We start from the raw sequence: 25,605 nt of genomic DNA, 5'->3' as shown, positions 1-25,605 counted from the left end.
ATCTGATCTGCCAATCTGGACCTTTGCATCATGTCTAAAAGACTCAAACTAAAGACTTTAAATTCCCACTCTTCAAATAGCCTGCATAGCTTTGTAGGAAACCATAGAGAGAAAATAAAACAATTCAAAGTGATCAATACATAGATATTCGATCCATCAAAGCTAATAGATGATACTCTCTGTGTGCGGATGCACGGCTGCTTGTCCTGTGAGGGAGAGGGGGGAGGGAGAGGGTGGAGGTAGGGGCATGCTGCTTGTGGAGGTATGTTGAATGTCGGGGATCCGGGGGTGTTGGGAAAAGCATGCGTCCGTCGCATTCTCTGTTGCATGGCTTGTTGCTATGGACACCGGGAGGCTGTGGATGTTGGCTGCGACGATGTTGCCACATGCTTTCGGGCATGACACACACACACACTCACACACTAACATTGTTTCACACGTGCTTGCCCGTCCTATGTGAGTACCCAAAGCTCATGTTCAAAAGGTAAAACCAATCGATGACCGACTACTAGATATGAAAAAACAACCACCCTGGGTTTGTTGTTTTATCTTGCAGTTCATCCATTGGTTTTACCTGTTTAGAAATAAATAAATACAAACCATGCAGGGAACCTCCATATAGGTAGGGGGAGCTCTATAGCAGATGCCTTGATAAAACACACTAGTCTCCTGATGAAGAGTAATACAACTACACCAGTGATACTATTGTTTACCATGTCTTGCAGTATATTTCAGTATATTCTGTTAATATACTGTTTGTTAGTGGAAGGGTAAAGGGGGTTGTATGTGTACGTGTGTACATTTGTGTGTAATAAGATGCGTGAATGCATACCGTTGCATTCACACATTATTAGGGAACATGGGCATAGGTTGGGTCATTTGGTCGTCGGCCATTGTGGTGCCGTGTGGCTCTTGGCTCTCGCAGTCGCTTATTCTGTAGCAGACGGCCCATTGGATAAATGTGTAGTTGTTTGAGTATCACTGGCCAATCAGGAGACAATCAGGAAGTACTTTTCCACTGTTTACTTTGGAAAAGGCTGTTTTATAGTTTGGAAATCATACTGTGGTTACTACATATGACAAAGTCCTTTAGCACACAAAGAGATATAATACAGGCCTACAAGAGACCTCTGACAATCAAGATACTGCAAGTGGGGTTGGGTTAAATTCCATTTAGATTCAGTCACTTCGGGAGATGAATTGAAATTGACATTTTTTTTTCTATGAAGATTTCTTTCAATTCATGAATTGGATTTCAATTCCCTCCATGAACTGTGAGGTGAAACTGAATTGCACCAAATGTATGTGTCTACAGAGTCGAACATATCCCTGGCTAAATAAAAAAAGTAGCTAAGATTACCGACACTGAAACCTTTTTTGGCTGTTGCCGTATCGAGCTCCCTCAAACCTTTCCCCTTACCTGGAGGTTCAGACCACACCCCCTACCACGGACACACTCTCTTTTCTCAACCTCTCCACCTGATTGGCTCTCCACAGAGGCTGCTGCGCATGGACTTGCCGGTTGCTGAGGACAACTCAGTGCATTTCAACTCCACCCTCATGGCTCTGATTCGGACGGCGCTCGACATCAAGATCGCCAAGGGTACGACCTTCTCTCCTCCTCCTTTTCTGTCTCTCTATATCTACTCAACTTTTCCAGCTGTCCTTTTTTACCATTTTTGTCAATGCCATTCTGATCTGTTGTTTCCTACTTTTTCCCTCCCTACTCTTTCTTTCTTTCTTTCTTTCTTTCTTTCTTTCTTTCTTTCTTTCTTTCTTTCTTTCTTTCTTTCTTTCTTTCTTTCTTTCTTTCTTTCTTTCTTTCTTTCTCTCTCTCTCTCTCTTTCTCTCTTTCTTTCTTTCTTTCTTTCTCTCTCTCTCTCTTTCTTTCTTTCTTTCTTTCTCTCTTTCTTTCTTTCATTCTTTCGTTCTTTCTTTCTTTCTTTCTTCTCTCTCTCTCTCTCTCTCTCTCTCTCTCTCTCTCTCTCTCTCTCTCTCTCTCTTTCTTTCTTTCTTTCTTTCTTTCTTTCTTTCTTTCTTTCTTTCTTTCTTTCTTTCTTTCTTTCTTTCTTTCTTTCTTTCTTTCTTTCTTTCTTTCTTTCTTTTTTTCTTTCTTTCTCCCTTTCTCCCTTTCTTTTCTTCCTACCATAGGTATGGTATCAGTCCTGTCCTTCCAGATAGTGGTGATAAACCAAACCTTTATAAATGCTCCAGAAGTGGATTAATCCAAATCTTTTTGATTTGTGTGAATGTGTACATGTGTGGCTGGATAACTTGTTTTTTTGCGTGCATATTTGTGTGTGTGTGCGTGTGTGTGCTTGCTTTCCTGCCTGCGTGTGTGTGTATGTGTGTTTGCGCTTGCGTACGTGCTTTTGTGCGTACCTGCGTGTGTGTATGCATATGCGCACGTGTGTGTGTGTGAATGTCTTGGCATGTGTGTTGGGCAACACAGGAGGAGCCGACAAACATCAGATGGACGCTGAGCTGAGGAAAGAAATGATGGCCATTTGGCCCAACCTCTCTCAGAAGAACCTAGACCTCCTGGTCACGCCACACAAGTGTAAGTTACACTACGAAACGTAAAACACACGCTACGATGTGTGTGTAAATGTGTAAGTGTGTCCGACGATCACCAATTCACCAAGAGGACAGCTTCTACTAAACGTAGTCACTCACTGCTTCGCTCCCCCTGATCAGGACGACCACAGACCGTCTCCCTACTTATACACACTCATGTTCATACACACAACCCCCTCCCACCTACACACACAACCCCCTCCCACCTACACACACAACCCCCTCCCACCTACACACACAACACCCTCCCACCTCCACACACAACCCCCTCCCTCCTACACACACAACACCCCCCCTCCCACCTAAACACACACAACCCTCTCCCACCTACACACACAAACAAACACACAAACACACACACACACACACACACACAAACACACACACAAACACACATACGTACGTATGGCTGGTCTGTGGTGTACATATGTACAACCATAACTCCCTCTGTACATCCTCACCTCTCCCTACTTACAGTTCTTAGAAAACGTAAACACACTCACACAATCCCTTTTCTACCCCCACTCAGTAAGTTCCTGCATCAGGGGGTGCCTGCTATAGACCCTAACCCTCTATAGAAGTCTTTTCACTACAGGGAGTATGGGCCTCTATATAGGCTTAGTGAGAGTCATGTTATAGTAGTAGAAGTATAGACCTATAGTAGTAGTAGTAGTAGTAGTAGTAGTACTGTAGTAGTAATAGTAGTAGTAGTAACAATAGTATAGTAACAGTATTGTTATTATAATAAGATAGAGATCAAATGTTCTACACCCAGTGTAGTGTAGCATGCTGCCTTAGTGTTAAATATAACTTGAATTTATTAATTTAAAGTTATACTTCACTGAAAGTAGAGCAGCATGCAATGTTGATAAAGTACTTCATAGTATTGCACTATACAATTACTATTATTATAAAGTATTATTATACTTTTTAATAAATTGATATGCTGGGGGACTTCTAGCCATTTCTCTGTGAATAGACCATCATTTATTTTTCTGAGTAAAGAGGTGGATTTTAGTTGAAAACAAAGCTCAATATTTTTCTGATGTTTAATGTTATCTGTGTCATCCAAACTCTGGGTGCCAATCTAGAGTTTTTGGAGGAAAAAATGGAGCTCCTGTTTCTGAAGGTGTAGATGAGGTGAAGTGATGATCTATGGTAATGGTGAAATGACACTTTAGTCCTCCATAGAAACAGTTTAAGCACTATGCCTGTTAAAATGAAAGTGGAAGAAAAATTTTATGTTAAAGAAAAAAAGAACTGATTGTGAAAAGACTATCAGCTCTGTTGTATACTGTACAGTGTTGTATATGTTGTATATGTGCTGTATTTGGTTGTACCTGTACTTGTAGGCACATTTCAAATGACACCATTACCCAATTCCCTGTATAGTACATAGCATTGTGTATATTCTTGCATATATACTTCTATTAATAGTGCATATATAATTAATATATTCCTATATAGTGGATAATATATAGTATAGTTGTCACGGTTCAGACAGACGACCAGAGGACCACAATTGCGTCACACCAGAAAGTTTATTAAAACTTAAGGGAAAAGGGAAGTAGGGAGTGAATGAAGGCTCCAGGGGTAACAGGGATCCCGTCCAATGTGCTGGGTCTGTGCCCCCCCCAGTGGCAGCGATGCGTCCTATGAAGCCGGTGGTGGGTGGTCCAGAAGTCCTGGGGGGGGGAGACACAGACACAACAGGGCGGAATGAAACAAGGCAGCAGTACAGTTCAAGGGAAATCCAAAATACGTAGTAGCAAGGCAGAAGGCTGGTCAGAGTTACCGGGATTGAAGAGTAGTCAGGAGTCGTTATGGCAGAAGCAGGTCTGGATCTCCTGGGGCAGAAGAGTATCCAAAAATCAGGCAGGTCCGGGGTCACAAAACCAGGGTGAGCCAGAAGCGCGAGCAAACAGGTTCCGGGTGTGAGCTTTGCAGACGATCTGACACCGGAGAGCTGAAAGACAGGGCCTTAAATACTGGGAGAGGTAGTGGGTAATGCAGCGCAGCTGGCAGAGTAATTAGAGCAGAGCAGAGCAGGGACAGGTGGAGCTAGTTAGGCTGAGTAGAGAGAGTGGTGAGCAGAGTGGAAGAAAATTAAGGTGGTAACCCGGTGGAGTGAGAGGCTCATGACAGAACCCCCCCCCCCAAGGGACGGCCCCAGAAGTCCCAAGAGCAACACCACGCCGGGCGGGAGGAGGGGAGCCGGAGGAGGGCTAGAACTCCTCCGAACGGTCCGAGTGAACGTCCTCATCCTCGGAGGAAGCCGGAGGGCCGTGGTCGGGAGATGGGACAGGTCCCGAGACAGGATCAGGCACAGGACAGGAAGCCGAGCGGGCAGGACGGTTAGGGACCCCTCTGGGGCGGCCCCTACGGATTGCAGGTTGATCAGGATGCCGTTGGTGGAAAGCGGTGATGAGAGTCCTATCCACAATCCGACTAGCTGGCACCCAGGTCCTTTCCTCAGGTCCATAGCCCTCCCAGTCAATGAGGTACTGGAGACCCCTACCCCTCCGTCTGGACCGAAGCAGGCGGCGGACGGTGTAAACCAGACCACCATCGACGAGCCGTGGAGGAGGAGGACAAGGCGCAGCAGGGACCAGCGGACTCTCATGGATGGGCTTAATCTTAGACACATGGAAAGTGGGGTGCACCCTCAGGGAATTAGGCAGTTGGAGCCGGACAGCAGTTGGGCTAATCACTCTTATGATAGGGAATGGGCCAATGAACCGAGGTGCCAGCTTCTGCGACTCCACCCTGAGTGGCAGGTTCTTCGATGACAACCACACCCTTTGACCAACATGGTAGGTGGGAGCAGGAATTCTCCGACGGTTGGCCCCGGTAGTGTAGCTGGCAACGGATCTGAGGAGTGTGGCTCGGGCTTGTGACCAGGTGCGGCGACATCGACGGGCAAAAGCAAGTGCAGATGGGCAAGTAACCTCCTCTTCCTGGCTGGCAAATAGAGGAGGCTGGTATCCATAAACACATTGGAAAGGGGACATACCGATGGCAGAGCAGGTCAGAGAATTGTGTGCGTACTCCACCCATGTCAATTGCTGCGACCAGGAGTGGGGGTTGCGTGAAGTCATGCATCGCAGTGCCTTCTCGAGCTCCTGATTAGCCCGCTCTGACTGCCCATTGGATTGGGGATGGAATCCGGAAGTCAGACTGACTGTGGCTCCCAGCAGGTGACAGAACTCCTTCCAAAAAGCGGAGGAGAATTGTGGACCACGGTCAGAAACTACATCCTTTGGCAGTCCGTGGATCCGGAAGACGTGTTCCAGGACCACCTGGGCGGTCTCCTTGGCGGTTGGGAGCTTGGGGAGGGGAATGAAGTGTGCCATCTTGCTGAAACGGTCAACTATGGTGAGAATAACGGTCATGCCACTTGAAGGGGGCAGCCCCGTGACAAAGTCAAGGGCGATGTGAGACCAGGGACGTCTGGGCACAGGCAGGGGCTGCAGCAATCCGGCTGGGGGCTGGCAGGACGACTTGTGTTGGTTGCAGATGGGGCAGGCTTGGACGAATTCCCGTACATCCTTTCTCAGAGAGGGCCACCAGAACCTCTGGGCGAGCAGGTTGTAAGTGCGGGTGGAGCCAGGGTGACAAGCTAGGCGGGAGTCATGTCCCCACTGAACGACCTGGGACCTCAGGTCTTCGGGGACAAAAAGGCGGTCAGCTGGGCAAGTGCTGGGACCTGGCTGGTTACGGAGAGCCTCCAGCACCTGTTCCTCAACAGCCCAGGTCAGAGCTGCAACGATGCAGGGACTTGGCAGAATCGACACAGGGTCCTTGGAGGGGGTGTCATCCTTCTGGAATTGACGGGAGAGGGCGTCTGGCTTGGTGTTGCGTGATCCAGGCCGGTATGACAGAGTGAAATTAAACCTGGTGAAGAACAGGGCCCAGCGGGACTGCCTGGAGTTCAACCGTTTGGCCGTGCGGATGTACTCCAAGTTCTTATGATCGGTCCAAACGAGAAATGGAATGGTGGACCCCTCCAGCCAGTGACGCCACTCCTCCAAGGCAAGCTTCACAGCCAGCAGCTCACGGTTCCCTATGTCGTAATTGCACTCAGAGGGGGACAACCGACGTGAGAAAAAAGCACAGGGATGGAGCTTCCTATCCTCCGCAGCCCACTGAGAAATCACAGCACCAACTCCCACATCCGAGGCGTCCACCTCCACAATAAATTGCCGGTCCACATCAGGCATCTGGAGGATGGGAGCGGAGGTGAACCTCACCTTGAGGGTACTGAAGGCTTTGTCGGCTGCTGGGGTCCAGGTGAAGGGTTGCTTGGTGCTGGTTAGAGCAGTGAGAGGGGCAGCAACGGTACTGTAGTTCCGGATAAACTTTCTATAGAAGTTAGCAAACCCCAGAAACTGTTGCAGCTTCTTTCTGTTCTCCGGAACTGGCCATGAAGTGACTGCTGATACTTTGGCAGGATCCATTTGGATACTTCCCTCTGCCACTATGTACCCCAGGAAGGCCACTGTCTTGACGTGAAACTCACATTTCTCTGCCTTGGCGTAGAGGGAATTCTCCAGAAGACGATGAAGGACTTGCTGGACATGGCGGGTGTGTTCAGACAGGTTTCTGGAGTAGATTAAGATGTCATCCAGGTAAACGAAGACAAACTTGTTTAACCTGTCCCGCAGTACATCATTCACTAGAGCCTGGAACACAGCAGGAGCATTGGTGAGGCCAAAAGGCATAACCAGATACTCGTAGTGGCCTGTTGGTGTATTGAATGCGGTTTTCCATTCATCTCCCTCCCGGATCCGCACTAGGTGGTAAGCGTTTCTGAGATCCAACTTGGTAAAAACAGTGGCTCCCTGGAGCAACTCAAAAGCAGAGGTGAGCAGAGGCAGAGGGTAACGGTTTTTCACTGTGATGTCGTTGAGTCCCCTGTAGTCGATGCAGGGGCGAAGAGATCCGTCCTTCTTCCCCACAAAGAAGAAGCCAGCACCAGCAGGAGATGAAGATGAACGGATTAATCCTGCGGACAGAGAGCCATTGATGTAGTCCTCCATGGACTTTCTTTCAGGAGCAGACAACGAATAAAGACGACCCTTTGGAGGGGCTGTTCCAGGGAGGAGGTCGATGGCACAGTCGTACGGTCGGTGAGGGGGCAGAGATGTGGCTCTTGCTTTGTTAAACACCTCTCTGAGACCATGGTAGCATTCTGGGACATTGGAGAGGTCAGGAGCGGAGTTAGTAGGTACTGGCCGAGGGGGTAGTGCGGCAGCAAGCAGGCAGGTTCGGTGGCAGTCCTCTCCCCACTCCCTGATCACCCCGGTCACCCAGTCGAGCTGAGGGTTGTGCCGGCGGAGCCATGGGTAACCCAGGATGAGGGGTTGGCCTGGAGAGGGGAGCAGGTGAAACTGGATAGTTTCTTGATGGTTTCCGGACAGACCCATCGAGACCGGGGCCGTGACATGAGTGACCGATCCGAGTAAGTGTCCGTCCAGTGCCCGGGCAGGAATAGGAGGTGTCAAACGGAGGTTCTCCAGTCCCAGTTGGCGTGCCAGCTTGATGTCCATTATGTTGGCTTCGGCGCCAGAATCCACCAGAGCAGCCAGGGTGTGAGTTGAGTCAGAGAGGCGGAGGTGAACTTGCAGCAGGGGTTTGCGGTCGGAGGACTGGATGGTCATTGAACTCAACCGGACTCCCCCTATGCCCGGTGAGCTTCGGCCCTTTAAAGGGCAGGTTACCACACGATGTCCATCACCTCCACAATAGAGGCAGAGGTTTGAGGTGAAGCGGCGCTGGCGCTCTGCAGGAGTGAGAGAGGCTCGCCCAATCTCCATAGGCTCAGACTGATCAAGCTGACCTGGGTGAGTGGCAGTAGATGACAGGAGCCCAGTCGGATCTCTCCGAATGCCGGTAGTAGGTGGACCTTGGCGCCCCCTCTCACGACGACGAGTCTGTATCCTTCTGTCGATCCTGACAGTCAGTGCGATGGCTTCATCAAGAGTGGAAGGCAGTTCATGGGAGACCAACTCGTCCTTGATATAGTCAGCCAAACTATGGAAGAACACGTCCACCAACGATGGTGTGTTCCAAGAACTTCGTCTAGCCAGGGTTCGGAAGTCGATGGAATGGTCTGCGACTGTACGTCTGCCTTGTCGAATACTGAACAGTTCACGAGACGCCTCTGCGGTTGGTGAATCCAGGTCAAACACCTTCAGCATCTCCTCAGCAAACAGGTCGAAGGTTGCACATGCGGGGGTTTGACGTTCGAACTCTGCTGTTCCCCAGAGTCGAGCTCGGCCCGTCAGGTGAGTGATGGCATACCCAACTTTAGCCCCCTCCGTGGCGAAGGTCCTTGGCTGCAAGGAGAACTGAAGTCGGCAGCTAGTCAGGAATGGCCGGACCTGGGTTGAATCGCCGTTGAACCGCTCGGGGTTTCCAATCTTGGGTTCCGGGGCAGCGGCTGCAATGACCGGGGCAGGTAACTCGGGGGCAGGGCTGGTGGGCAGACTGGCTGGGGTAAGGTTGGTGAGGAGTTGAATGATCATGGCGAGTTGTTGTTGCTGCTGCTGGAACTGCTGCTCATGCTCATCGGTTTCCATGTCGGGGAAAGTGTGCGCTGAGTCCATAATGGTCAGATCGTACTGTCACGGTTCAGACAGACGACCAGAGGACCACAATTGCGTCACACCAGAAAGTTTATTAAAACTTAAGGGAAAAGGGAAGTAGGGAGTGAATGAAGGCTCCAGGGGTAACAGGGATCCCGTCCAATGTGCTGGGTCTGTGCCCCCCCCAGTGGCAGCGATGCGTCCTATGAAGCCGGTGGTGGGTGGTCCAGAAGTCCTGGGGGGGGGAGACACAGACACAACAGGGCGGAATGAAACAAGGCAGCAGTACAGTTCAAGGGAAATCCAAAATACGTAGTAGCAAGGCAGAAGGCTGGTCAGAGTTACCGGGATTGAAGAGTAGTCAGGAGTCGTTATGGCAGAAGCAGGTCTGGATCTCCTGGGGCAGAAGAGTATCCAAAAATCAGGCAGGTCCGGGGTCACAAAACCAGGGTGAGCCAGAAGCGCGAGCAAACAGGTTCCGGGTGTGAGCTTTGCAGACGATCTGACACCGGAGAGCTGAAAGACAGGGCCTTAAATACTGGGAGAGGTAGTGGGTAATGCAGCGCAGCTGGCAGAGTAATTAGAGCAGAGCAGAGCAGGGACAGGTGGAGCTAGTTAGGCTGAGTAGAGAGAGTGGTGAGCAGAGTGGAAGAAAATTAAGGTGGTAACCCGGTGGAGTGAGAGGCTCATGACAATAGTGCACGACTTTCAACCACAACTTTATGGGGAATGAGTAGTGTGTGTTAGTGTACAGGGTGTCATTTGATGCAGTCACCGTGTCTTATGTATGTAGGGTGAATTTCATACATGTTTCCTTGATTCCTTTCATCCTTGATTCTTGAGTCATTGATTCCTTTCATCCTTGATTCTTGAGTCATTGATTCCTTTCATCTTTGATTCTTGAGTCATTGAATCATTGGCTCTTTCTCAAAACGTATTGGAAGGGAAGGTCTGAGGGAAGGAACCTCTGATATTTTCCCCCAATGCTTTTTTGAAAAGGAGGTAGACGAATCAAGGATTTTTAAAATTTACCCTACAGTTGCGGCCACTAAAACATTTGTTTTCTAAAAACCCAAACTACCGCTAGGAGACATAGAGCGAAGTGTTGCGCACACATTGGCAGCAATTGTTCTGCCAATACGGCAACACGACCAAACTTTTTAGTGCCCGCAACTGTCTGTCTGTATGTGTGGTGTCGTAGCATGGTTGGTCCCCCACTCCCATCCCCCTCTATCTCGTCTCACGGCTCAGGGTCCCATCCACATTGTGGTCTAATCGAGGCAGGGTAACTTGTCCCTCTCTCAGCAGCCACAGACCTGACGGTGGGGAAGATCTACGCTGCCATGATGATCATGGAGTATTACAGACAGAGCAAGGCCAAGAAGCTCCAGGCCCTCCGCGAGGAGCAGGTACCCACTAGACCCAGACCCACCCCAGTGACCTCCAAAAACCCCACCCCAGACCCAACTCTTCCTGCCCCCTTAGATCCTCTTTCCAACCCTCTCCAGCTCTCCATAGCCTCTCTTGCCTCTCTTGCCTCCAGACACCCATGCTCACACACCCCAGTGAACCCCAAATCATCCAACCCCCTCAGCTCCCCTTCCTTTAGCCCCTCAACTCTTCCTCCCCCTTTACCCACCATCCAGAACCCCCCTGGCTGCCATTCTTGGTCCTTCAAACCCCAGCACCCCCTTTCTAGTTCCTGCCCCCTTAGCTCCCCTTTCCAGACTTCCTTGATCCGTCAACCCCCTGGCCCTTTATTTCCCCCTTGGCCCCCCCTGCTCGTCCTCCCACCTCCACCTCCCCCGCCTTGGGACCCTCCTGATGAGCGCTGCCTGGTCCTGGGTTTCCCCTATAGCATGCTAACTCCAGCTACCTCTCTCTCTCTCTACTCCGGCACCAGGCTGTTTCTGCCTGTTTCCCAGTTAGCATGATGGACGGCTATCGTAGGCTGACACCCGGCCTGGCTCTTCTACTCGCTATCTCTCTACCTTTACTCTACCTTTACTTTACCCCCCTCCTACCCACCACTTGTATATTTACTTAAAGGCGCAATCTGCAGTTCAAACAATAAAACAAAAATTGCAGATTGCCCCTTTAAGGCCTTCTTTGGACTCCACCCCTTTTTAAGCATGGGGTGGATAAAGGGTGTAGTGGTGAGGAGAAAGGGGGTGATGTTTTAAACTGTCAAATTGCAATTGTTTTGTTTTGAAATTGATATGAATAATAATGATACAACATGGCCAATGTACGTATGCACTCCTCTTGTCTATGAATGCTGTGTAAATACACTACCTCTTAATGTAATGTGCACTATTTCTCTAAGACCATTTCTGCATTTACTGGGATACCCCATTGCTCCTATAGCTCCAATGCTCCAATCCACAGTTTCAATCTGTTTTTATCTTCCTTTGGAGGCTGGAGTTAAAGTAATGGTTCATCCAAAAATCTAAGTTTCTTAGATGTTTTCTTGGATGTTTTAAGAAAGATAATTGGCACCCATCTTATTCTATCCAAGTTCAAATCTATGAGATGGGGATAAGGATCTTTGGGTATTCAGTAGGGGTGCTATTCAGACATGAGATAAGTTGACTTAACATGGACTTAAGTAAAAAATGTTGACTTAAATCCATGTTTTATTGACATAAATCCATGTTAAGTCTACTTATCTCAAGTCTGAATCGGGCCCTAGGTGAATGGAGTGTACGGTATTTTAGACCCCTGTCTATGAGTTGGTATGATCCTCCTGAATGCTGTCATCTCATTGGTTGCACTGACTGTCCAGTTCCATACAGGCTCCTCCTTCTCAACATCACCAGCTGGCCTGTGGTGCACAACGGCAACTATGTCTGTCTGTCTATTCCTCCTTACCTTCTTCCCTCTTTCATTTCTCTGTTGTACTCTTCCCATCCTTAATTCCTTCCTTTCTTTAGGTCCATCACTCCTTCATGTACCTTCCCTTCATCCCCCGTTCAATCTGTCCCTCCTACTTTCTTAAACTCCGTCCTTCCTCCCTCCTTCACACAACTGTTACACTACCTTTCATTATGTCTTTATCTATTCTCCAATTAATATAGTTTATTATTTATATATATATATATATATAGTCTTTCCTATTGTCTTTTCTTAGCACTGTTTTACTGCCTGTCTTTTCACTGTTGTAATCTGTCTTTCTACCACTGTTTACCATGTCTCTCTGTGCCTGCCCCAGGTCTGTACCTTTCTATACATTTTGTTACGTATCACACTCTATCTATGTCACTCCTCTATCACTCTTTTGCATATTCCATCCTTCTCCCTCCGTCTTTCTCTCCCTGTCTATCTGTCTGTCCATCCATCCCCTCGTCCCTCTGACTCAATTTGTTCTTCTAGGAGGGGGGGCGGGACCTTGACTTCTCAAACCCTCCCTGATTGGTCAATCCAGGTTGATTGTCACCAAGCCTGTCTAACCAGAACCCTTCTCTCCTCTGTGTGTGCTCCTGTCTGTGTATTCCGTCATCTCTGGTTGGTTGTTTGGATGTTGAGCTGAGGTTCCTGATGTAACCATTGGACACTCATGTAACAAAACCGTCTCAGTGAATCTTCAGTGGTATTCATGAACGTGCTCTTTGGGGAAAATCCTAACTTCCACTTTCGGTCGAATTCTCACTTACATATGCATTGATGTCAATGGGGAAACTAAGTTCAAATTCAAGTTAGGATTTTGCCCCTAAGGTTGTGTCTCAAATGGCACCCTATTCCCTACATAGTGCACTACTTTTGTACCTCATCCTCCATATTCCATTTCACTTGTTAGTATATTAAATTTTCCCGTAAGAACTCCCTGTTAGCGAGCACGCTCCAACCCAGGTTCACTCCCATTCATTTAGCCGTTAGCATTTTAGCTTTTGGTCCGGATGGACATGACTGGATCTGTAGTCATGTCGCCAACAACACCACCACAGACCAGCCAATGGCAGACCTCCCTGGTCCCTCCACACTCCATATATGGGCAAAACAAAGAGGACTTCTGAGGAGCTGTTTTGACGCAGGAAGTAGAAGTTTCCCCCAGAGCCATATACAGTGCCTTCAGAAAGTATTCATACCCCTTGACTTATTCCACATTTTGTTGTGTTACAGCCTGAATTCTAAATTGATTAAATATATATTTTTTCTACCCCATAATGACAAAGTGAAAACATGTTTTTAGAAATTTTTCCAAATGTATTAAAAATGTAATATAGAAATATCTAATTTACATAAGTATTTACACCCCTGAGTCAATAAATGGTAGAATCACCTTTGGCAGCGATTACATCTGTGAGTCTTTCTGGTAAGTCTCTAAGAGCTTTGCACACCTGGATTGTACAATATTTATTCTTGAAAAAATTATTCAAGCTCTGTCAAGTTGGTTGTTGATCATTGCTAGACAGCCATTCTCAAGTCTTGCCAAAGATTTTCAAGCCGATTTAAGCCAAAAACTGTAACTAGGCCACTTAGGAACATTTAATGTAATCTTGGTAAGAAACTCCATTGTATATTTGGCCTTGTGTTTTAGGTTATTGTCCTGCTGAAAGGTGGATTTGTCTCTCATTATCTGTTGGAAAGCAGATAATGGCCAGGTTTTCCTCTAGGATTTTGCCTGTGCTTAGCTCTATTCCGTGTCTTTTTATCCTAAAAAACTCCCTAGCCTTGCTTATGACAAGCATACCCATAACATGATGCAGCCACCACCGTGCTTGAAAATATGAAGAGTGGTACTCAGTGATGTGTTGTGTTGGATTTGCCCCAAACGTAACACTTTGTATTCAGGACATAAAGTTAATTTCCTTGCCACATTTTTTGCAGTTTTACTTTAGCGCCTTATTGCAAACAGGATGCATATTTTTGAATATTTCTTATTCTGTACAGGCTTCCTTCTTTTCACTCTGTCAATTAGGTTAGTATTCTGGAGTAACTACAATGTTGTTGATTCATCCTCAGTTTTCTCCTATCACAGCCATTAAACTCTGTAACTGTTTTAAAGTCACCATTGGCCTCATGGTGAAATGCCTGAGCGGTGTCTTTCCTCTCTGGCAACTGAGTTAGGAAGGACGCCTGTATCTTTGTAGTGACTGTGTGTATTGATACACCCTCCAAAGTGTAATTAATAACTTCACCATGCTCAAAGGGATACATTTTTACCCATCTACCAATAGGTGCCCTTCTTTGCGAGGCATTGGAAAACCGCCCTGGTCTTTGTGGTTGAATCTGTGTTGAAATTCATTGCTCGACTGAGGGGCCTTACAGATAATTGTATGTTTGGGGTACAGAGATGAGGTAGTCATTCATAAATCATGTTAAACACTATTATTGCACACAGAGTGAGTCCATGCAACTTATTATGTGACTTGTTAATCACATTTTTACTCCTGAACTTATTTAGGTTAGCCATAACAAAGGGGTTGAATACTTATTAACTCAAGATATTCCAGCTTTTCATTTTTAATTAGTAAATGTAAAAAATAAACATAATTCCACTTTGACATTATGGGGTATTGTGTGTAGGCCAGTAAAACAAAATCTCAATTTAATCCATTTTAAATGCAGGCTGCAACACAACAAAATGTGGAAAAAGTCAAGGGGTGTGAATACCTTCTGAAAGCACCGTATGTATATTTCAGGGTTGGGGTCAATTATATTTCAATTGCAGTCAATTCAGGAAGTACAGTGAAATTCCAATTCTCTTCAATGCTTTTCAATGGGTAAAATTTGGAATTGGAACTTTATGAATTGACTGAAATTGAAATGGAATTGACCCCAACCCTGGTTGCCACTAAGCACTGACTGGCACAGGATCAGATCAGGTCTTCATTCTCCTAATGGTGAAGGTTATCAGATGGTTATGGTAATCTGATCCTAGATCTATGGTTAAAGCATGGGTGGGCAATTCTAGCCCTGGAGGGCCAAAGTATTTGTTTCAGTCAAATAATCAGCGAGTCCTCAATTTAGACACCAATTAATGAATAACCAACTAGAAAGCGTAATTTTTCAAGAAAGATTTTGTGACTTGCTTCAGCTGTCCAGAAGTATTTTATGTTCGTAGAAGAAGTTTAAATTGTTAGAGGCTAGTGTTGAAAAACTGAAGCTAGTGTAGTGGTGACTATTATATATACTTAGTGTTGGGCTGGAACAAAAGCCTGCACCTCCTCCCTTCTTCAGAGCTTCAATTTCCCACTCTAGGCAACTTCTAACCTCTAATCCATTACTTTACCCAATTGTGCCACCTGGTGGGAGCATGCTGCGGTGCATCCTCTCCTTTCCTCTGCGTGTGTGTGTGATGTGTTGGTATACACACCTACACACAGATGTAGGTATGTGTGTGTGTGTGTGTGTGTCCCTGCCTGAGTGTGTCTGATGCCAGCCCGAGGCCATGTTGTATCTCACACAGAACCGAACACCGTTAATGTTTCAGCGCATGGAGCCGCCCTCCCCCGGGGCAGGCGAAGGGGGAGGAGGGGGAGGCCCCGACGGGACGGGAGGAGGGATGCCAGGGGTCAACGGCCTCCCCGCCACAGAGCACGACCCCAACAGCATGTGAGTAGAACCGTACACTCTCTTTCTCTCTATCTCTGTCACACACACACACACACACAGCATGACCCCAACAACGTGAGTAGAAGTGATGGGTTATACATACACACACAAATACATACATAAGCATGCCAACACTCACAGTATACATACTATAGATCACATGAGGCTGCTGAGGGGAGGACAGCTCATGTGTTTGATGTATTTGACACCATTCAACTGATTCCGCTCCAGCCATTACCACGAGCCCGTTCTCTCCAATTAAGGTGCCACTAACCTCCTGTGCTGTAGATACATACACACACATATGCATACATACAGTAGAATACAGATACAGATGCTGGTTTGAATACCGGAGCCGACAAGGTGAAAAACGTGAGCAAGGCACTTAACCCTAATAGCTCCAGGGGCGCTGTACAATGGCGACCCTGGCCCTGACCCCACTCCCTGAGTTGGGATATGCAAAACAAAAACATTTGTATTACACACTTGTGTGTAACAGGACAAATATAAGCACCCCAAAAAGTATTATTACATGCACACAACCTGCACATACAAACACTTTGTACACGTTTCTCACTGGGTCTGTTTCTTCTGTTTCTACACTGTTTGGACTTTTTAGCTGCTGCATTCCCCAATGACTCTCTCTGTCCTCCTCCTTCTCTGTGTGTCTCTCTGTCCTCCTCCTCCTTCTCTGTGTGTCTCTCTGTCCTCCTCCTCCTTCTCTGTGTCTCTCTCTGTCCTCCCCCTCCTTCTCTGTGTCTCTCTCTGTCCTCCCCCTCCTTCTCTGTGTGTCTCTCTGTCCTCCCCCTCCTTCTCTGTGTCTCTCTCTGTCCTCCTCCTCCTTCTCTGTGTGTCTCTCTGTCCTCCTCCTCCTTCTCTGTGTGTCTCTCTGTCCTCCTCCTCCTTCTCTGTGTGTCTCTCTGTCCTCCTCCTCCTTCTCTGTATGTCTCTCTGTCCTCCTCCTCCTTCTCTGTGTGTCTCTCTGTCCTCCTCCTCCTTCTCTGTGTGTCTCTCTGTCCTCCCCCTCCTTCTCTGTGTGTCTCTCTGTCCTCCCCCTCCTTCTCTGTGTGTCTCTCTGTCCTCCTCCTCCTTCTCTGTATGTCTCTCTGTCCTCCTCCTCCTTCTCTGTGTGTCTCTCTGTCCTCCTCCTCCTTCTCTGTGTCTCTCTGTCCTCCCCCTCCTTCTCTGTGTGTCTCTCTGTCCTCCCCCTCCTTCTCTGTGTGCATGTGTGTGTGTGTGCGTGCGTGCCTGTGTGTGTGTGTGTGTCTGTGTGTGTGTGTGCCTGTGTGTGCGAGTGCTTGTGTGTGTGTGTGTATGTGTGTGCCTGTGTGCGTGTGTGTGTGTCTGTGTGCGTGTGTGTGCCTGTGTGTGCGAGTGCTTGTGTGTGTGTGTGTGTGTGTGTACCAGACCTCCAGAGGGTGGGATGACAGAGAGCCAGTCGTGGGTGACAGCTAAAGCTCAGGAGATGTTTAACAAGACGGGCAACTGGAGCCCAGAGAGACCCTACCCCGAACATCTCCATGACAACAGACACAACCCCCAGGTAACGCAACACAAACATATAATAAACACATGCAGGTCACCGTGGTAACGCAGTAACCGCACAAACTGAGGCCCAACTGGGATTCTATTGAGGTTTTCTGACTGTACAGTGGCTGTTAGTGTATAGGCCTACAGTTGTTCCATTGTGTCCTATAGGAGTAAATATGATGATGTAATACATGTGTATAGGTATACACTACACTATATGATAACTTACAGTCATGGTATGCAGGATTGGCACATGTTTTAAAGATATCTGTATAGCTTACAGTATATTCCAGTAAATTGTTGACAACACATTCTCCTTTTCTGGAGAATGTCACTCCATTGGTATGGTATATTACATCCTCATTCCTAGCCGGTATAAGGGAATGACAGACTGTCTATACTGCTAATCAACCTGTATTTATGTTGGTGATTCACTGAGAAGGGCTTGATTGGTCAAGAGATGGACAATATTCCATCCCTCTCAGCTGTGCTGCTCTGAGTCAACTTTTGGACTCTTTGAGTTGTCCCGCTCAAGGTCTTCCTCTTCAATCTCTCTCTCTCTCTCCCCCTCTATCTACATCTCACTCCGTGAAGAACTATATTCAACCTCCCACCCCTTACTGCCATACTCTTTCTTTCTGTCCTCTCTCACTCTCTCGCTTCTCTCTCCTTTCTCTCCAACACTCTCATGCCATCTCTTGGCCCATCCTCGCTGCCCCCTGGCTCAAACCAAGTCTTGGGCCTACAGGTGGGTGGTAGATGGGCTCCCCCCACTCTCTCTACCTGTTGGACTGTGCCAAGCCCACCCTGGTTTCTCATCTCTCTCAGAGTCAAAGTAGTGAAGAACCATAGATATGCATGTATTCTGTGTTTTGTTATACTGTGTAAGAACATAGATATACAGTGCATTCGGAAAGTATTCAGATCCCTTGACTTTTTCTACATTTTGTTAAGTTACAGCCTTATTCTAAAATGGATTAAATTGTTTTTTCCCCTCATCAATCTACACACAATACCCCATAATGACAAAGCAAAAACAGGTTTTTAGACATTTTTGTAAATTTATTAAAAAATAAAAAATGGAAATATCACATTTATATAAGCATTCTGATCCTTTACTCAGTACTTTGTTGAAGCACCTTTGGCAGCGATTACAGCCTCGAGTTTTCTTGGGTATGATGCTACAAGCTTGACACACTCGTATTTGGGGAGTTTCTCCCATTCTTGTCTGCAGATCCTCTCAAGCTCTGTCAGGTTGGATGGGGACCATCACTGCACAGCTATTTTCAGGTCTCAAGAGATGTTCGATCGGGTTCAAGTCCGGGCTCTGGATGGGCCACTCAAGGACATTCAGAGACTTGTCCCGAAGCCACTCCTGCGTTGTCTTGGCTGTGTTCTTAGGGTCATTGTCCTGTTGTCCAAAAATGTATGCACGCACGACTGTAAGTCGCTTTGGATAAAAGCGTCTGCTAAATGGCATATTATTATTATTATTGTTGGAAGGTGAACCTTCCCCCAGTCTGAGGTCCTGAGCACTCTGGAGCAGGTTTTCATCAAGGATCTCTCTGTACTTTGCTCTGTTCATCTTTCCCTCAATCCTAGTTTCCCAGTCCCTGATGCTGAAAAACCTCCCCACAGCATGATGCTGCCACCACCATGCTTCACCGTAGGGATGGTGCCAGGTTTCCTCCAGATTTGATGCTTGACATTCAGGCCAAAAAGTTACATCTTGGTTTCATCAGACCAGAGAATCTTGTTTCTCATGGTCTGAGTCCTTTAGGTGCCTTTTGGTAAACTCCAGGTGGGCTGTCATGTGCCTTTTACTGAGGAGTGGCTTCTATCTGGCTACTCTACCATAAAGGCCTGATTGGTGAAGTGCTGCAGAGATGGTTGTCCTTCTGGAAAGTTCTCCCATCTCCACAGAGGAACTCTGGAGCTCTGTCAGAGTGAACATCGGGTTATTGGTCACCTCCCTGACCAAGGCCCTTCTCCCCCGATTGCTCAGTTTGGCCGGGCGGCCAGCTCTAGGAAGAGTCTTGGTGGTTCCAAACTTCTTCCATTTAATAATGATGGAGGCCACTGTGTTCTTGGGGACCTTCAATGCTGCAGACATTTTTTGGTACCCTTCCACAGATCTGTGCCTCGACACAATCTCTGAGCTCTACGGACAATTCCTTTGACCTCATGGCTTGGTTTTTGCTCTGACATGCACTGTCAACTGTAGGACCTTATATAGACAGGTGTGTGTCTTTCCAAATCATGTCCAATCAATTGAATTTACCACAGGTGGACTCCAATCAAGTTGTAGAAACATTTCAAGGATGATCAATGGAAACAGGATGCACCTGAACAAAATGTTGAGTCTCGCAGGGGTCTAAATATTTATGTTAAGAAGGTATTTATTTATTTATTTTTTAACAAAATTTGCTAAAATTGATCAAAACCTGTTTTTGCTTTGTTATTATGGGGTATGGTGTGTCGATTGATGTGGACATGTTTTTTAAAATACATTTTAGAATAAGGCTGTAACGTAACAAAATGTGTAAAAAGTTAAAGGGTCTGAATACTTTCCGAATGCACTGTACATGAACGCTGTTACAGTATCTATGGCTCTGTGGGAAAATGTCTACATACTGCACACTGCTGCCCATTTTAGGACTAGATAAACAGACATACAATGGAGATGCTTCCTTATTTTATAGCTACTTCACAGCCAAGTTGGCAAGTGGAGACAAGACAATATACCTATTGAATAAGAACTACATAACTAACTATAGAATAGTTAAAAAAACATAGAATTATAGAATCACTTACGATTCACTCATTTTAATACTATCAGAAGGACCCTCGCTCTGAGTCTCCTGCCCCTAGCCGGCAGTGGTCACGCACCCTCTGGTCTCTGTTTTGCAGACGGTAGAGATGAGAGAGATGGGGCGGGACGGGTACTCGGACACTGAGCCCTGTCACCCAATGGCAATGGACAGGCATGGTCGGACCATCTCCATGCCCCGCCTCTCAGATGACAACCAAGTGAGCACCTTCATCCCCATCCTCCTCCTCCTCATCATCATCATCATAAACCCTCCATTCCTCCTCATCCCTCCACTCTTTCCCCTCCGTCCTCCCTCTTTCCCTCGCTCTGACGATCCACTCTGACCCATATTTGTTTGTTTGTTTATTTTTGTTTATTTGTATCCCATTAGCTTTTGCGGAGGCAGCAGCTATTCTTCCTGGGGTCCACAAAATACACAAAATATGACAAGTAACAAAACACTGATACACTGATAGACAAGGACAGCCAAACAAATTTTAATTACAACGATATACAAACAATTCAACTAGAAAAATACAAGTAATAAAACAACAAATAATAATGTGTGCGTTAAAGTGTGTCTGTGTGTGAGTGTGTTTGTTTGTGTGTGTGTGTGTGTGTGTGTGTGGCAAGCCACTGTTTGTTAAGACTACTACGGGTAAAGTGATACATCTTAGAAACATTTTGGAGTGATGTATCACTTTAAAAGCAGTTTCCTTACACTCTTAACAGGGTGGTGATAACAGTGTGGTGCATGCTAATGCTAACTTAAAGAGTGAAATATTAGCATGGAGATATGCTAATGCTAACTTATATAGTGAAATATTAGCATGTCGATATGCTAATGCTAACTTAAAGATGGATTCCACAGTAGGGGGAAACAGCCCCACTGGCTGCCCCATCACCGTTGTTATTGTTTTTGTTGCCGAGCTGAGGAGTGTCGTGCAGCGAAAATTCCAGTACATATTGCGCTCTTCTATCGCGCGTGCAATGATGACCGAGGGGAAAAAACAGTATTCGTTGTTTGCAGTAACTTCTTTGTTGTTGTAATATTGCAAACGGATGTGGCTGTTTCACCATTAAGGATTCCAGCTTTAAAGCAGCCAGGCCACTCAAGATTCATTTTGAAATTAGACGTCCATCCATGTCCCAAGGACGTTGGGAGATGCCTTCAAAACCTGCCACTAGGGCAACAGTGAGCACTGTTACCAACAAGTACAGTTGAAGTCGGAAGTTTACATACACCTTAGCCAAATACATTTAAACTCAGTTTTTCACAATTCCTGACATTTAATCCTAGTAAAAATTCACTGTCTTAGGTCAGTTAGGATCACCACTTTGTTTTAAGAATGTGAATAATAGTAGAGAGAATGATTTATTTCAGCTTTTATTTCTTTCATCACATTCCCAGTGGGTCAGAAGTTTACATACACTCAGTTAGTATTTGGTAGCATTGCCTTTAAATTGTTTAACTTGGGTCAAACGTTTTGGGTAGCCTTCCTAAAGCTTCCCACAATAAGTTGGGTGAATTTTGGCCCATTCCTCCTGACAGAGCTGGTGTAACTGAGTCAGGTTTGTAGGCCTCCTTGCTCGCACACGCTTTTTCAGTTCTGCCCACAAATGTTCTATAGGATTGAGGTCAGGGCTTTGTGATGGCCACTACAATACCTTGACTTTGTTGTCCTTAAGCCATTTTGCCACAACTTTGGAAGTATGCTTGGGATCATTGTCCATTTGGAAGACCCATTTGCGACCAAGCTTTAACTTCCTGACTGATGTCTTGAGATGTTGCTTCAATATATCCACATAATTTTCCTTCCTCATGATGCCATCTATTTTGTGAAGTGCACCAGTCCCTCCTGCAGCAAAGCACCCCCACAGCATGATGCTGCCACCCCTGTGCTTCACGGTTGGGATGGTGTTCTTCGGCTTGCAAGCTATCCACCTTTTCCTCCAAACATAACGATGGTCATTATGGCCAAACAGTTCTATTTTTGTTTAATCAGACAAGAGGACATTTCTCCAAAAAGTACGATCTTTGTCCCTATGTGCAGTTGCAAACCATAGTCTGGCTTTTTTATGGCGGTTTTGGAGCAGTGGCTTCTTCCTTCCTCCTTTCAGGTTATGTCGATATAGGACTCGTTTTACTGTGGATATAGATACTTTTGTACCTGTTTCCTCCAGCATCTTCACAAGGTCCTTTCCTATTGTTCTGGGATTGATTTGCACTTTTCGCACCAAAGTACGTTCATCTCTAGGAGACAGAACGCGTCTCCTTCCTGAGCGGTATGACGGCTGCGTGGTCCCATGGTGTTTATACTTGCGTGCTATTTTTTGTACTGCGTGGTACCTTCAGGCGTTTGGAAATTGCTCCCAAGGTGTATGTAAACTTCTGACTTCAACTGTAGGCTTGGGTGTTGTGGACGGGGATGACGGATGGGTCAGAAGGTCACATATTCAATCCCAGTGCTAGATACAATTTTTTAAATGTTGAATCCTATCCCAAACCTTAAACCTTAACTTAACCATTCAAAATGAATGCCTAAATTTTACCAGCCGCAAGGTGCCTTAGCAGGAGGCTCAACCAATCAACCGTGTCAAAAACAATTTAGAAATTTGATGTTTGGAGCAACTTCGAAATTTGATGTTTGGAGAAACGTGGATAAACGTCAGAATCCGAAATCAAATTGGTCAAACCGTGAGATCTTGTTGCTTTAAAGAGTGAAATATCAGTATGGAGATGTGCTAATGCTAACTTTAAAGAGTGAAATATTAGCATGGAGATATGCTAATGCTAACTTTAAAGATTGAAATATTAGCATGGAGATATGCTAATGCTAACTTTAAAGAGTGAAATATTAGCATGGAGATATGCTAATGATAACTTTAAAGAGTGAAATATTAGCATGGAGATATGCTAATGCTAACTTTAAGAGTGAAATATTAGCATGGAAATATTGGGTCACAGAGCAGTCTGGATAGGTCTTTCATCCACAAAGCACTTACGTACCTAGCCCTCCTTTCTCACATCCTCCCTTCTCCCCTCCCCTCCTCCCTCCTTCCTTCCCTCCCCTGGTGTGCTCCCCATCCCCACTACAGCAATCCTATCCATGCTCATTACCATAGTAGCCTTGGTGTGTCTGTCTGCTGTCTGCTGTAGCCAGAGGTCTTGGTTTGTTGGCAGAGGGTGTGAACCGAGAAGGACAATACAGGTGGTACCTATTTTACCTCAAACATCTGCGTACTTCAATAAATGTTTTAGCCAAAATGTCCCGCAATCCCGAGGACAGAATCATGTAGCACAAACGACCACACACACACACACACACACACACCCACATGGAACTGTGTTCACAGTACAATAAAGCATCTGGCTGCAGTCATTGACATACACACACACACACACACACTGGCATGCACACACACACACACATACTCAACCACATTGTCATCAAACCATGTACTCTCACTCTGGTCTGGTGTGATCAAGTCTATTGGTTACTGTAAGACTGTAGGAGTGTGTTGTCTGGTGTCATCAAGTCTGTTGGTTACTGTAAGGCTGTAGGAGTGTGTTGTCTGGTGTCATCAAGTCTGTTGGTTACTGTAAGGCTGTAGGAGTGTGTTGTCTGGTGTCATCAAGTCTGTTGGTTACTGTAAGGCTGTAGGAGTGTGTTGTCTGGTGTCATCAAGTCTGTTGGTTACTGTAAGGCTGTAGGAGTGTGTTGTCTGGTGTCATCAAGTCTGTTGGTTACTGTAAGGCTGTAGGAGTGTGTTGTCTGGTGTCATCAAGTCTGTTGGTTACTGCAAGGCTGTAGGAGTGTGTTGTCTGGTGTCATCAAGTCTGTTGGTTACTGTAAGGCTGTAGGAGTGTGTTGTCTGGTGTCATCAAGTCTGTTGGTTACTGTAAGGCTGTAGGAGTGTGTTGTCTGGTGTCATCAAGTCTGTTGGTTACTGCAAGGCTGTAGGAGTGTGTTGTCTGGTGTCATCAAGTCTGTTGGTTACTGTAAGACTGTAGGAGTGTGTTGTCTGGTGAATGACTGAGTATATGAGTGTAAGAGAGAAACTTGGATAAGAGGAGTGTGTGTGTGTGTGTGTGTGTGTGTGTGTGTGTGTGTGTTTGTGTGTGTGTGTGTGTGTGTGTGTGTTGTCTTGGTAGCATAGAAGCTTAGTACTGTTTAATAATGAAATGTGCTGTGTTATACTGTATCTGAAAAGCTTTAGTGTGGCATCTGTAGTGCGATAGTGTAAGGTCACATCCCAAATGGCACCCTATACCCTTTGTAGTGCATTACTTTTGACCAGATCTCATACTGTAGGGCTCTGGTCAAAAGTAATGCACTTTGTAGGGAGTAGGGTGCCATTTGGAACACAACCTAATAGCCTATAGACTCTAAAGTATGAAACAGCACCTTCTGTGCTCTCCTGACTGACTGTGTCTAACACTGCTCTGCCCTACAGAGTGTACACGCTGCTGCGGTAAGTGTGTGTGTGTGTGTGTGTGTGTGTGTGTGTGTGTGTGTGTGTGTGTGTGTGTGTCAGTGAGCGACCTTTTTTGTCGTCTCTCTTTTTCTCACTCTCTCTCACCCTCCTCACTTTTGTGTGTGCGCGTTGGCCCTTCATCAATTAACTGGGATCTCTCTCTCTCTTTCTACTCTCTTCTCTTCTTCCTTTTTAACCTCCCTGCCCGCTAATGTCTCATCCTCCCTTCCCTCCATCCCTCATCATGTTCTTTCTCTACCTCCTTCCCAACTTTTTTACCTCCCGTTCTTCTTCCGTTTCCCATCCCTCCCCTTCACCCATCTCTCCCATACCAACCCCATCTCTCTTTCTATACCCATCCCTTTCCTCCTCCCCACTCATCCTTTTCCCCCCTTCCTCTCTCCATCTCTCTCTCTCCCTGGGTCTTGGTGGCTATGCTGTGCCCAATGGCTCTGTCCTCCGGTGCTGTTTGTTTTTGTCTCTCTCTTCCTCTCCTCTCCCTTCCTCTCCTCTCCCTTCCTCTCCTCTCCCTTCCTCTCATCTCCCTACTTCTCCTCTCCCTTCCTATCCTCTCCTCTCCCTTCCTCTCCTCACCCTTCTTCTCCTCTCCCTTCCTTTCCTTTCCTTTCCTCTCCCTTCCTTTCCTCTCCCTTCCTCTCCTCTCCCTTCTTCTCCTCTCCCTTCCTTTCCTTTCCTTTCCTTTCCTCTCCCTTCCTTTCCTCTCCCTTCCTCTCCTCTCCCTTCCTCTCCTCTCCCTTCCTCTCCTCTCCCTACTTCTCCTCTCCCTTCCTCTCCTCTCCCTTCCTCTCCTCTCCCTACTTCTCCTCTCCCTTCCTCTCCTCTCCCTTCTTCTCCTCTCCCTTCCTTTCCTATCCCTTCCTTTCCTCTCCCTTCCTCTCCTCTCCCTTCTTCTCCTCTCCCTTCCTTTCCTATCCCTTCCTTTCCTCTCTCTTCCTCTCCTCTCCCTTCCTCTCCTCTCCTTTCCCTCCTTTCCTCTCTGTGGCTTCATGACGTCTGTGTGTGTGGCACTCTGCTCCTCTGCTCTCTGTGTGCCTGTCTGACTAC

At 46.6% G+C, this 25,605-nt stretch overlaps 1 protein-coding gene across 1 annotated transcript in view; it reads left to right on the top strand.

Annotated features, from left to right (window-relative positions):
• Nucleotides 1-1,497: 1,497 nt before the first annotated feature.
• The window catches only part of LOC311123875 (voltage-dependent P/Q-type calcium channel subunit alpha-1A-like), a gene marked incomplete at its 5' end in the record, with an annotated part of 30,161 nt that continues 6,053 nt past the window's right edge, over nt 1,498-25,605 (top strand). Inside the window, 6 exons of the mRNA XM_084198095.1 lie at nt 1,498-1,603; nt 2,453-2,560; nt 10,470-10,573; nt 15,598-15,719; nt 17,127-17,262; nt 20,160-20,279. Of these exons, the coding sequence (XP_084054221.1) occupies nt 1,498-1,603; nt 2,453-2,560; nt 10,470-10,573; nt 15,598-15,719; nt 17,127-17,262; nt 20,160-20,279 (696 nt within the window). The remainder of the gene's footprint in view (nt 1,604-2,452; nt 2,561-10,469; nt 10,574-15,597; nt 15,720-17,126; nt 17,263-20,159; nt 20,280-25,605) is intronic.

The sequence above is a fragment of the Coregonus lavaretus genome, assembly GCF_964263955.1.
Source record: "Coregonus lavaretus genome assembly, contig: HAP1_SCAFFOLD_1797, whole genome shotgun sequence".
Classification (NCBI taxonomy): domain Eukaryota; kingdom Metazoa; phylum Chordata; class Actinopteri; order Salmoniformes; family Salmonidae; genus Coregonus; species Coregonus lavaretus.
Note: the sequence above shows the minus strand (reverse complement) of the source record. Positions and strands in the feature narration are given on the sequence as shown.